The 14133-nt window shown below is 40.6% G+C and overlaps 1 protein-coding gene across 5 annotated transcripts in view; it reads left to right on the forward strand.

Annotated features, from left to right (window-relative positions):
* ST6GAL1 (ST6 beta-galactoside alpha-2,6-sialyltransferase 1) overlaps positions 1 to 14133 on the forward strand; it is a 150168-nt gene that overhangs the window by 103818 nt on the left and 32217 nt on the right. For all 5 annotated transcript variants that reach the window (XM_019024128.4, XM_055382099.2, XM_055382102.2 and 2 more), the window contains 2 exons: positions 6552 to 6683; positions 10465 to 11121. In XM_019024128.4, coding sequence (XP_018879673.2) covers positions 10515 to 11121 — 607 coding nt within the window. In that variant the 5' untranslated portion in view covers positions 6552 to 6683; positions 10465 to 10514. The remainder of the gene's footprint in view (positions 1 to 6551; positions 6684 to 10464; positions 11122 to 14133) is intronic.

Consider the following 14133-nt stretch of genomic DNA (forward strand, 5'->3'; position numbering starts at 1 on the left):
AAATCAAAAATGGAGAGTGATTTTTATCTTCTTAGAGGGCAAGGTTTTTTGAGCAGATGCAGTTGATGTGAGGGAGGAAGAACTGGGATTGATGTACTTTTCTGTTGCCTGTGGGCTGTATCAAACAAAAAGTTTGATGTTCTGGCTGCCAGCTGGAGGATGGCAGCAAACCAGCATTCACAGGCAAGAGGTATCATCCAAAAGTCTGGTGACTGCCCACAGTGTTTTCTACAGGGGGCTAAGAAAGAGCCTCTTCCATGAGTGATGCCAGGAGTAAGAGCTGTGAACCCATCACCCATTTATTCATTCAACAAATGCATACTGAGAGCTTATTAAGTGCTAGACATTCATCTAGTGTCTAGAGATACTCCCTGGAAATAATAGAGAAGAAGGTTGACAAGATTCCTATTTATGAAGCTTATATTTCTAGTGGAAGGAGACAGACTAATCAAATACTAAATGAATGCCTGCATAATTACAAACACTCATGCCACAAGGGAAATTCATGCTGTGAAAATGTCAGAGGGATAACTATCAGAGAAATTTTCTGACTCTTCCAAGGATGCTGCCCAGAAAACCGTCCTTCTTTGAGCTGATGAGGAGAGCCCCAAATGTTTTGACACAGGGCAGAGTGGCACCTCTCACTTTTTCCCTGGTAGTCATACCTAGGGTTTGCCTGCCTGCCTTCCTCCTGGTCATGAAGAGCTGGGGTTCTCCCAACCTGAATTCCTAGCCTTCAACAGAGGATTTTCTCTTGGTTCATGGGGTGAAGTCAAGTATGTCCATATGGCTTCCTCTTAGTTCTGTTAATGCTAGATCTCCTAGGACAGGCCTTGCAGCCAGGTTAATATTGTGCACCAAGTTGATACACAAGGTTGAAGTGTATTTTTAGTATTGCCCCCAAGAGTTTTGCCTTAATTATTCAAGTAACATAATAAAAATAATGAAGGAAGTTGGCCAGGCGTGGGGGCTCACGCCTGTAATCCTAGCACTTTGGGAGGCCGAAGTGGGTAGATCACCTGAGGTCAGGAGTTGAAGACCAGCCTGGCCAACATGGTGAAACCCCATCTCTACTAAAAACAAGTATTAGCCAGGCGTGATGGCCGGTGCCTATATTACCCAGCTACTGGGGAGGCTGAGGCAGGAGAATCACATGAATCTCGGGGGTGGAGCTTGCAGTGAGCCAAGATTGCACCACTTCTGCCTGGGCGACAGAGAGAGACACCATCTCAAAAACAAAGAATAAAATAATAAAGGAATTCAAACTGATAAGAATTAATCTTTCATCAGTTTATCCGTCAATGGTATTCAAGTCTCAACCATTTACATTTTTTCTAGACAGTTGGATATACATATCTTTTAAGTCGCCATCTGAGTACCCAGATAACATTTTCTGTTTTGCTTTTTTCATTATAAGATTTTAAGTATTTTCTCCCCTATTACTATATAAATTCATACACAATTATATAAATTATTTCAGGTGGCTATACCATGCTTTTCTTATTTCCTTATTGCTGGATGCTTAGTTGTTAACAGATTTTCACCTTGATAAATAAGTTCGACATTAAAAATTTTTATTTTTGGCAGTGTTATTAGGAAAGTTTGTAATGCTTAACATCTACTTCAAAAAGTTAGGAAGATCTCAAATTAACAACCTAATATTGCACCCAGAGGAACTAGAAAAAAAATTTACCCCAAAGCTGGCAGAAAAAGAAAAAAATAACTAAAATCAGAGCAAAACTGAACAAAATTGAGACTCAAAAATCCATACAAAGAATCAACAGAACCAAAAGTTGGTTCTTTGAAAGGATAAACAAGTTTGGTAAACCACTAGCTAGATTAACAAAGAAGAAAAGAGAGAAGATACAAATAATCACAACCAGAAATGACAAATATGACATTACAACTAATCCCACAGAAATATGAAAGATCTTTGGAGACTATTATTAATACCTCTGTTCACACAAAGTAGAAAATCTAGAAGAAATGGACAAAGTCCTGGAAACTCACAATCTTTCAAGATTGAATCAGGAAGAAATTGAAACCTGAACAGACCAATATCAAGTTCTGAAATTGAGTCAGTAATAAAAAACTTACCACCAAAAAAAGCCCTGGACCAGATAAATTCACAGCCAAATTCTATCAGACATACAAAAAAGAGCTAGTACCAGTCCTACTGAAATTATTCCAAAAAAGTGAGGCAGACAGATCCCTCTCTAACTCATTCTATGAAGCCAGCATTACCCTGATACCAAAACCTGGCAAAGACACAGTAAAAAAAGAAAACCACAGGCCAATATCCCTGATGAAAATAAATGCAAAAATCCTCAACAAAACACTAGTAAACCGAATCCAGCAGCACATCAAAAAGTTATTTCACTGTGATCAAGTAGGCTTCATTCCTGGGATGGAAGGTTGGTTCTACACAGACACATTAATAAATGTGATTCACCTCATAAACAGAATTAAAATCAAAAGCCATATGATCATCTCAATAGATGCAGAAAAAGATTTTGATAAAATCCAAAATCCTTTCATCAAAAAAGCCTTCAAGAAACTAGGAATCAAAGGCACATACCTCAAAATAATAAGAATCATCTATAACAAACCCACAGCCAATATCATACTGAATGTGTAAAAACTGGAAGCATTCTCCTTGAGAACTGAAACAAGACAAGGATGCCCACTCTCACCACTTCTATTCAACATAGTATTGGAAGTGCTGTCCAGAGCAATCAAACAAGAGAAAGAAATAAAAGGCATCCAAATAGGAAAAGAAGTCAAACTGTCTCTCTTTGCTGACAATATGATTCTATACCTAGAAAACTATAAAGACACTGCCAAAAGGCTTCTGGAACTAATAAACAACTTCAGCAAAGTTTCAGGATACAAAACCAGTGTATAAAAATTCATGGCATTTCCATAACCAGTAATTTTCAAGCTGAGAGTCAAATCAACAACACAATCTCATTTATAATAGTCACAACAAAATTTTAAATACCTAGGAATACATCTAATCAAATAAGTGAAATATCTCTCCAAGGAGAACTACAGAACTTTGCTGAAAGAAGTCATGGATGACACAAACTAATGGAAAAACATTTCATGTTCATGGATTAAAAGAATCAATATCATTAAAACAGCCGCACTGCCCAAAGCAATCTGTAGATGCAACACTGTTCCCATCAAACTACCAGTGTCATTTTTCACAGAACTAGAAAAAAACTATCCTAAAATTCATGTGTAACCAAAAAAGAGTACAAATAACTAAAGCAATCCTAAGCAAAAAGAACAAACTCAGAGGCATTCCAGTAGCTGACCTAGAACTGCACTGTAAGGCTACAGTAACCAAAACAGCATGGTACTGGTACAAAAACAGACACATAGACTAATGGAGCAGAATAGTGAACCCGGAAATAAAGCCACATACCTGTAATCATCTGATCTTTAACACAGTCAACAAAAATAAGCAACGGGGGAAAGAACTCCGTATTCAATAAATGATGCTGGAATAACTGGCTAGCCATATGCAGAAGAATGAAACTAGATCCCTTCCTTATACCATATACAAAAATTAACTCAAGATCAATTAAAGATTTAAATGTGAGACCTCAAACTATAAGAATCCTGGAAGAAAACCTAGGAAACACCATTCTGGACATCAACCTTGGGAAAGGATTTATGACAAAGTACTTAAAAGCAACTGCAACAGAAACAAAAATTGACAAGTGGGATCTAATTAAACTAAAGAGCTTTTGTGCAGCAAAAGAAACTATCAACAGAATAAACAGACAACCTACAGAATGGAAGAAAATATTTGCAAGCTATGCATCCAACAAAGATCTAATATCCAGAATCTATAAGAAACTTAAACAATTGAACAAGCAAAAAACAAATAACAACATTAAAATGTGAGCAAAAGATATGAACAGACAATTCTCAAAAGATGCATATAAGCTGCCAACAAACATGAAAAATGCTCAGTATCACTAATTATTAGAGAAAAGCAAAGCAAAAGCACAGTGAGATACCCCCTCACGTCAGTCAGAATGGCTATTATTAAGTCAAAAAACACCAGATGCTAGGGAGGCTGCAGGGAAAAGGGAACACCTACACACTGTTGTTGAGAATGTTAATTAGTTCAGCCACCATGAAAAGCAATTTGGAGATTTCTCAGAAAACTTGAAAACAGAACTACCATTCAACTCAGCAATCACATTACTGGGTATATATCCAAAAGGAAATAAATGTTTCTACCAAAAAGAGACATGCACTTGTGTGTTTATTGCAGCACTATTCACAATAGCAAAGAATGGAATCAGCCTAGGTGCCCATCAGTGGTGGACTGGATAAAGAAAATATGGTACATATACACTGTGGAATAGTACACAGCCATGAAAAAGAACAAAGCCATGCCCTTTGCAGCAACATGGATGCAGCTGGAAGCCATTATCCTAAGCAAATTAATAATGCAGGAACAGAAAACCAAATGCCATATGTTGTTACTTATAAGTGGGAACTAAACAATGAATGCTGATAGACATAAAGATGGCAATAATAAACACTGGGGACTACAAGACGGGGAAGGCTGGGGAAAGAGCTAAAAAATGAATTATTCAGTACCTGCATGGCAGGATCAATCATACCCCAAGCCTCAGCATTGTGCAATATACCAGGTAACAACCCTGCATACATACCCCCTGAATCTAACATATAAATTGAAATTATTTTTTTAAAAAACCCTTTTCTTCTTTGTGTGCGTATTGCTTTATAGAACTCATATTCTTTATCTCATTAATCCTCTCTCATTTGTCATCAGAACTATGTAATGTAGAGAATCATTTTACATGTGGGGAAACTGGAGTATGTAATCTTTTTTCTTTTGAATTATTTATTTATTCACTCTTATTTCCTAGAAGTACAGTAGCATGGTCCATGGTCAGAAGCTCTTAACTCTATGGCCTGAATACATTCTAGAAAGGTTACATTAATTTATATGATCCTTTGAATGTATATCAATTTAATTATAATCTGTCCAGCAATGAGTATTATCATGTAGAAAACTGCAGACGAATGTAAATTCTATAAACTAGTTTCTCAGTATTCTAGTTGCGCCTCTTGGGTTTCTCTCAAGATTAACCATACCTTTATATGCTTGTTAATTGTGCTTTTTATTTTGTGATTAGTCTGTTCATGTTGATTACCTCTTTATTTTGGGAGACTTTTATTATATTAACCCTTTTTATATTTTGACTTTTCCTTTTTATTGTAGTTACAGTATTTTTCATTGTATAGATGTTGAAATTTTCTTGCAACTGAATGTATTAAACTTTTCCTTTGCTATTTTCCTACATCACATCAAAAGAAGGAAGAGCTGACAGGTATATATTTATATTTTTAGCTGTTTTTTGTTGGTTTGTTTAGAGACAGGTTCACTCTGTCACCTAGGCTGGAGTGCAGTAGCGCTCATAGCTCACTGCAGCCTCTAACTCCTGGGCTCAAATGATCCTCCCTCCTCAACCTGCTGAGTAACTGGGACTACAGGCATGCACGCCTGGCTTATTTTTAGCTTTTTAAAATTACATTTTTATACTTTTGTACATTTTTTTCAAAGTCAAAGAATAATGGATGTACATTTTAGAAATTTTGGAATATATGTAAAATTATAAAAGATGAAAACATCTATTATTATTACCATTCTGGGTGTACTTTTTTCTAGTATTTTTTCACATTTTTTTAAATGTATTTTTTTCTGAATTTGGATAGTATTTACCGTTTTATAACCTATTTTTTCAGTTACAATTATACTGATTGAACTTTCACATATTATTAAATATTCTTTGAAAATAAATAATTTTTGAAAATCTGTATGAAGTTTATTTCAGGATGGACCTAATTGCTCCCTATTTACCTCCAAGCCAGCAATTAAACAATCTGTTCTTCCCAGGTTGGTCCATGGTGGCCACTTTAGCTTTCTAGCCCATTCTTATCCAGTGTCAAGTCTATTTCTTCTTTTTTTTTCTTTTTTCTTTTGAGACAGAGTCTCTCTCTGTTGCCCAGGCTGGAGTGCAGTGGCGTGATCTCGGCTCACTGCAACCTCAGCCTCCCGGGTTCAAGCAATTCTCCTGCCTCAGCCTCCCTTGTGGCTGGGACTACCGGTGTGCACCATCATGCCTGGCTAATTTTTTTTTTGTATTTTAGTAGAGATGGAGTTTCACCGTGTTAGCCAAGATGGTCTTGATCTCCTGTCCTCATGATCCTGATCCGCCCACCTCGGCCTCCCAAAGTTCTGGGATTACAGGTGTGAGCCACCACACCCGGCCAGTGTCAAGTCTATTTCTAGGCTATCTGTGCTGTTCACAGATCCAGAGCATTGCACCTTTAATAGGCTTTTCTCTCTCTCTTTTTCCTGAGCCCTGGAGGCTTCCTGGATTGAGACCTAGCCTAGGTCTGCATAAGCACCTTTCCATCTTGTTAATGTTTAACACTGCCTCTGCTGGAAAACAGCTCTCACCTCCTCTCTTTCTGTCTCTTATTTTTTGCCTTTGCAGATGAGTTTTGATCATCCTGAGAAAAATGGGCCTTGGCCTCCAGACCCAATAAACCTTCCCTCCCATGGAGAATAGTGCTAATTCCTGAGGACCTGAAGGGCCTGCCGCCCCTGGGGGATTAGCCAGAAGCAGGTAAGGAACACACAGAGGCATGGGCTAGCAAAGGGGTACATTCCTGAGTAAAAGTTGGTGTGGCAGATGTCCTGGCAGGGAATCTCAGGATCTCAGTATCTGGATCCAGCTTTGCTGTTTTCTTTTTGTATGTATTTTTTTAGTCCTCTTTAACTGCTGATTCAATGTGGGTTTGGTTGGGGGGTGTAGAGAAATCGCTTGTCCATTTCTATTAACTATATAAGATTTAAGTTATTCTGTATTTCAGTCAACCATTCTGAGTACCTACTACCTGCCACGAATGCAGCTGGTACTGAGTATGTCGTGATGGGTGGGTCGGGACAGGATTTCCTTGCTTTGAGCATTGATTTCTGCCAGTTCAGTGTTGGCCAGTTCTTTGAAGGTGATGATGCAAGTTGCTGTGTTCTTCCTCTAGAAGCCTCATGATGATTGTAAAGATTCTCTGATACAATTGCATCAGTTCAATACTCTTTCATTGAGTATCCGCTCTGGTCCAGGCACTGTGCTGGGTACTAGGGTTTCAGAAAGGATGCCAGGAGGAGTTTTCCTTTAGCAGCAAAGTCCGGCATGAAAAGCAAGCATTACAAAGCACTGGCTGGCAGCAAAGGGGAGCAGGGATAGTGCGGAAGGGGAGGTGGCCTCCACTGACCTTCAGAAGCAGAAAGGTGATGCTGTCAGAGCTGGCAAGCACATGGACAAGGAGAAAGAGTGCAGCAGTGCAGACACCTGGAGGCTTAACACAGTCTGGTGTAATTGGAAAATTCAAAGCTTAGTGTGTTTTTCCAAAACATTTGTAGAGAAAACTTTGCTACTCTTTTCCCTTGGTTGCGCCATTTAGAGAAAGTTTCTTCAGCCTCTGCCTTCTTCAAACAATTTGAGAGATGAGAAAGGGTCTTGCAGTTATAAGTGCCTGTGCCCAGAAACTCCAGCCACCTGGTGGACTTGGAGCCTCAACCAAGGGTGGTGTCAAGGGACCACATGAGCCCTTATGTGAGATTTCAGATGAGTGCCCTGAGGCCATGACAGAGCACAGGCTGTGAAGGCTGAGGCTGTCTGATGGTTGCAAGACTGTCGCTAGACCCAGCTGTTTGGAGGAACTCTTCTTTCCTGGGAAACCACACCTTGGAGAGTAGGTACTGGGCAGCTGCTCCCTGAGCCTCCACTCCTGTGACAGTGAATCAGGCCCTTCCTGCCATCTTGTTTCATTCAGACATGTGAAAGTCAGGTTCCAAGTCCACTATTTCCAAATCACTCATGCAACTTTGAAAATTATTTGTATTTCCAAACCTCACTATACTCAGCTATAAATGGAGCTCATAAAATCTGCTGTGCTTATCTCACAGGAGTATAATAGGTCTGTAAAACCTTACCAATATGGAAAGTACCCGAGTGGTAACACAGTGCACAGCAGGGATGGCAGGTGCAGCACTGATGGTGAAGGTGGCTTATCTGCGACTGTCTGACAGACGAAGTTCTCTCTCTAGTGACCTTGAGTCCGACTTGATCACACTGACTTCTCACTGTCCCTTATCACAGATGCATGGCCTTGGGTGGAAAGATGATGAACTTTTAGAGTCAGACAGACCTGGGCTGGAATTCTGGTTCTAGAACTGACTTGCTGTTGACATTGGAGAAACCCTATAACCTTGCTAAGTCTCAGTTTTTTCCATTTCCTAAAATAGGATTGTCAATATCTCTATCATAGTGTTGTAGTAAAGGTTCAATGAGATATTGCAAGGAAAGTGACTACCATGTAGTAGGCCCTCCTTAAATGCTACTTTCCTTCTTTTCTCTAGTTCTTCTTCAGTTGTCATATGGTCATGTGATTACCTGTGTTGGGTGTCTGCGGAAATTGAATTCCTTAGTTTCTGGTAATACAACAAGCTTCCATCCTCCACTTCATGATCTTATATCTGAATTCTTCTTCCACTGTGTACATTTAATCATTTCCACAACTTCAGCAGCCCAAGATAGGAGCCCATCATTCCCAGAGTCACTGGTTCCTGAGGTCTGGGATGGTGGAAGCACTGCTTTGGTTGGTACTGCCGATGGATTCCAGGAATGAGCTAGATGTCAGTTCATGGAGGATTCCCAGGGAAGAGCCTGGAGCTCAGGGCTGCTGAGTCATGGCTGTGGCTTCACACCACTGTCTTCACTACCCGTATCACCTCCACATGGCCCCCAGGCTGAGCTGCTGCTCTCCTGTCTCTGTTCAGAATACCTCCTGTGCCTTTTTGCTTATCTAGTTCAAATGCAATGAATACCATCCTCTTGTTTTGCCCTCCCAACACTCTGCAAATCACACAGGGCAGAGATAATTATTCTGAAAAACTCAGGGGCAGAAATATTAAGTGACCTGCCCAAGGTCACCAGGAATGGGGAAAAGAACCCAGGTTTTGTGAACACCCAGTCCAGTACTCCTACTACCTTTTCCTGATATCCTTAGGAGCGGGATCCATGGGAAGGGACCTCAGACCCCTAGTGGGTTAGCAAAACCCCGGAGGTGATTGCTTTGATTTATTATTGTAAATAAACCCAGTGATTGGGGAAAGAATGTAATGTTTTCCAAAAGATACAGACATTATTTGAGTTCAAAGTGCTTCCAGTTTCCATTCAGTTACACAATAAATTCTGAGAAAACAAAGTAGGTGTTTACTCAGAAATAAAGAGACTATTCAGTCTCTATTTGCTCAGTGAAATCTATTTTCCAGAGCTTTTTGCAGTTCTGTGCATGTTGTACTGGAAAGGACATGGGTTATGGAATCAAATCCACTTGGATTTGAACCTCAGTGCAGCCATTTCCTCAGCTCTGTGAGCTTGGGCACTTCCCTTGACTTCCTAGAGCCTCAGGTTGCTAATCCATAAAATGGAGATTGTAACACCTTTGAAGTGAACCCTGTACAGGTTAGGAGATGCCCTTCGCATTAGACTACGCTATGCGTGGTGCCCCCAGAGTTGTGTCTCATGGTGGCCCCGGTTATGGTGAAGTTAAGTGAAATAACATCCAGCGTGCTTAATGAATTTTTGTTTCCATTTCCTTAGTTGGCTACATGTCTGCTATCTTACCCAGAATTCCTAGCCTCTCTCATGAGGTGAGTCAGCTTCCTGTCTCAACAGTGCTCTTCTTGCAGGGCACTGCACGAAACTATGTGGTGGAGATAACCCTCGATCTTCTCATGCAGGAGTCCAACATCGCAGCCCTTAGAGAGATGCATCAGAAATCTATGGCATCATCTATAACGAGAAGTCTTTTTCTGGCCATTTTGAAGGGGTGTTGGGCCACTTACTATTTTAGGAAGTTTAGGTCTGGTGATGTAAAACAGTCAGCCTGCTCTTTTTTATTCTATTTTTGTTTCAAGCATGCATGGCTTCATTTAACAAATGTTACAAGGCCCTAGGAACTGAATGATTTGCAAGATGTGGTTTCTGACTTCAAGAAACTCAGAGTGCAGTCAGAGAGGTAGACCAAGGCAACCAGAAACTAATATTCAGCATAGAAAAAGTAATGATGGGAGGACATATAAAGTGTTCATGGCTCAAGAGGAAGAAGGGAGTGGAAGAGTGGAAGAGGAAGAGGGTCTGCGGTCCACGTTCAAAGCCCAAATTGAGGCTGACTTTTGTCGAGAATTGCTTAACAGGCTGCAGAGGTGGCCAGGAGGTAGACCAGGGCTGGAATTCAAGTCATCTCACTTCAAATCTATTGCTCAGTCCATCGCTCCGCCTCATGCCACATTGGGTTTTTCTTTACATCATTTGTTTTTCCTTGTCTCACTTTTTTTAGGCTTGTTTTCCTGCTCAGAACAAAGTGGCTTCCCTGAACACATCTTCATTATGATTCACACCAACCTGAAGAAAAAGTTCAGCTGCTGCGTCCTGGTCTTTCTTCTGTTTGCAGTCATCTGTGTGTGGAAGGAAAAGAAGAAAGGGAGTTACTATGATTCCTTTAAATTGCAAACCAAGGAATTCCAGGTGTTGAAGAGTCTGGGGAAATTGGCCATGGGGTCTGATTCCCAGTCTGTATCCTCAAGCAGCACCCAGGACCCCCACAGGGGCCGCCAGACCCTCGGCAGTCTCAGAGGCCTAGCCAAGGCCAAACCAGAGGCCTCCTTCCAGGTGTGGAACAAGGACAGCTCTTCCAAAAACCTTATCCCTAGGCTGCAAAAGATCTGGAAGAATTACCTAAGCATGAACAAGTACAAAGTGTCCTACAAGGGGCCAGGACCAGGCATCAAGTTCAGTGCAGAGGCCCTGCGCTGCCACCTCCGGGACCATGTGAATGTATCCATGGTAGAGGCCACAGATTTTCCCTTCAATACCTCTGAATGGGAGGGTTATCTGCCCAAGGAGAGCATTAGGACCAAGGCTGGGCCTTGGGGCAGGTGTGCTGTTGTGTCGTCAGCAGGATCTCTGAAGTCCTCCCAACTAGGCAGAGAAATCGGTATGTTCTGGGGTTGTTCTGTGAATGGCAGTGCTTATTGGGACTGGCTGGGCATATTGATGGTATGGGAGACAAGTGGCCCAAGTGTGGCTCAGCGGACCAGTGGAGTGGGCCCAGGGCAGTGTTTTTTTCAGAGTCACAAGTGACACAGAGGGAGTTGAACAGATGGCGCTCTAGGCCCCCGGCATCTTTATCAATTAGAAGAGCTTCATTATTGTTTCCTAATATTTTTAGTTGATATATAATAATTAGATATATTTATGGGGATATTTTGATACATTTATTCAATGTGTAATGATCCAATCAGGGTAATTAGAATATCTATCACCTTGAACATTTATTGTTTCTTTGTGTTGGGAACAGAATAGTTTTATTTTGATCTGTTTTAAATATTGGAATTGTGTAGAAGATTTCATTTGAAAAAGAGAGTTCCACTGCTACCAATAATCAAAAGCCTACAATTGACCTTTGAAAAGACTTGAAGCATAGATCTGTACATCACTTCCAGGTTCTGAAATTCTGTTGTTTTACCTGATTAGTGGAGGACTCTATTGGCCTCAACAACCTGGGTAATCTTCAGCTTTTCTCTTTGAAAAGATTTAATTGGGTCAGTAATTCTTAACTGGGGGCTATGGACCAACTTCAGAGGGTCATGAATCCCTGCAATTGCATGCAAAACTGTCTGTGGATTAGGTGTGTATAATGTATGTGTATGTGTATAAGTGTGTCCGTGCATTTTTCCAGGAAGGGAGTTTGTAGATTGCAGTTTATTCTCTAAGGGATCTGTGACCCAAAAAAGTTTCAGAGTCACTGGTCACAACATATTAATTTGCTTTTCTTGAAACCCTTTGTAGTGAATCAAGATAGAAAGTCTCTCTATATTTGTAAACCTGTGTAACAGAGAGCCTTATTTCTCTTATGCTGAATGTGTTTTCCATTATTTGAAATGAATCAGCTAAAGAAAGCAAAGCACAGGAAGCTTTGCTCCTCTGTCAGCCTGGAGGTACTGGAGCAGGTGAGGTCATACGTTTCCTTTTTTATTTCCTTCATTTGACTGCCAGGAAAAATGGTCTGAAACCCAGCACAGGCTCTCAAAGAAAAGTAGGCCCAAATTGGACTCTCTAGAGCAGAAAGAAATGGTGAGATCACAGTTTCTACCTCCCCAAATAGGCAGCTGCCTCGCTGGCCGGCCCCACCTCAACTTTTGCTTCTGTATTTTTGGTTTTTCTTGGACTTTGTTTTCAAGAAACTAAATGTGATTGGTTTTTGTTCATCCATAATGGAGCTAAGTTTCTTTCTTTCTTTTCCATTTTTGCTGCTTATGTAGCAAATGTTTGGGATATCCTAGGTATTAGCTGATCCTTCTTCATGTCAAGTTAATATTGCGTGCCTGGCTGAAATTGTACTGAAGTTTGAGACAGGGCCTGATACCTCTGTGAATTAGAACTACAGCTTTAATTTTATGCACTCCTTAAAGGTTTGGAGTGATTTAAGTAAACATTAATAAAAATAATATTTTTCTATAGATTGCAGTTTCAACTTCAAAATAAGGATTTCCACAGAAGGACTTTGATCCTGAGCTGTAATGAAAATTGCATGTTAGACTTCGAATGTTCTGCTGTTATGGGGTATATATCCTCTTGGCATTTTGTCTAACAAATATTTTAAGACATTCATATATTCTTTTATTTATTCATGGATTCATCAACAATACAAAGGGGAAGGGGAAGGGAAAGGCCCTTTGTTGAAGCCCGAGTTGCAGGCAGCGTGCCAGGCCCATACACTTCCTCCTGCATCTGGAATTTGTTGAGTCTATTCCCAACTACTGGATGGATCAGATTATTTCAAATGGTTTTCTTTTACAAATAACATTGCTGACAAGGTTTTTGTGCAGATAACTTAGGTGACCACTACTGACATTCCACAGGGAAATATCCTCAGAAGTGAGGCTAGAAGACACGAGTAAGAGACATTTTATGACTTTTTTTTTTTTTTTTTGTCCATAGCAAGATTTTCTATCAGAGAGAGTGTAATAACATACTCTGCCTCCAGCAGTCTCACAAACCAGCCAATGGTGGGCTCAGTCATTTTCAATTATTTTTGATAGTTTACTCATACATGTTAAGTATCTTAGATTTGCTGGAATTTTCATGTCAAACAGTAGCATAATTTTAAAACACTATCATCAATACAAGTGATGCTTATTATGCACCTGCTGAGTTCCTAACATGCCTTGCTCTTTTCATCCTCCCAGAAGTCCTGTGAGGTTGATGAGATTATTGGTCTCATTTTGCTGGAGAGCTAAATGCGGAGGCTCAAGTGGTTACACAACTGGCTAATAGCAGATTGGGGTTTGAAAGCAGAGTGCTTGCTTCAAAGACCCCACTCTTAGCACCTCTGCTGTTGTGCCTCATAATAATTGTAGCTTCATAATAAAATTCGGTGTGAGTATTCTTTTGTTATGTTACAAAATTTCTTATATTCTTGTCTATTAGCTGTCCTAGAGAAAAAGAGAAGGGTATTCTGAGTTAAGGCAAAGGCAAGAAGCAAAGGCTGCATGGGGTAAAGTGTGTTTGGGCATCACAAATAATCCTGTTTGGATGGCATGTGGGTCCTTGTGGGTGAAGATGGGTGAGGAACGAGGCCAGGAAGGTAGCTAGGCATTAGCTCTTAGAGAATGTTGATAGTCACAATAAGGACTTTAGGTTTCATTCTTCAAGCCATGGAGAGCCCTAGAAGGTTTTTGAACAAGGGAGACTTCTCACTTCTCTATGAGTCCCTGTTTTGTACTCTATAATGTCTCCATTATTAGGGACTATTGCCACAACCAGGTCAGAAGTGCCAGGCCTGCCCAGGCTGTGGTAGCAGTGATGGAGAGAAAGGACCTTACCTGAGAGGCCTCATGAAGTAAGAGGCAGAACTTACTATCTAGCTGGAAATGATCTTGAGTGAGAGGCAGGAGCCAGGATGTCTAGCCTGGGAGCAGGCTGTATCTTACCAAGGGGAGCATGC

Source organism: Gorilla gorilla, chromosome 2, assembly GCF_029281585.2.
Source record: "Gorilla gorilla gorilla isolate KB3781 chromosome 2, NHGRI_mGorGor1-v2.1_pri, whole genome shotgun sequence".
Lineage (NCBI taxonomy): Eukaryota > Metazoa > Chordata > Mammalia > Primates > Hominidae > Gorilla > Gorilla gorilla.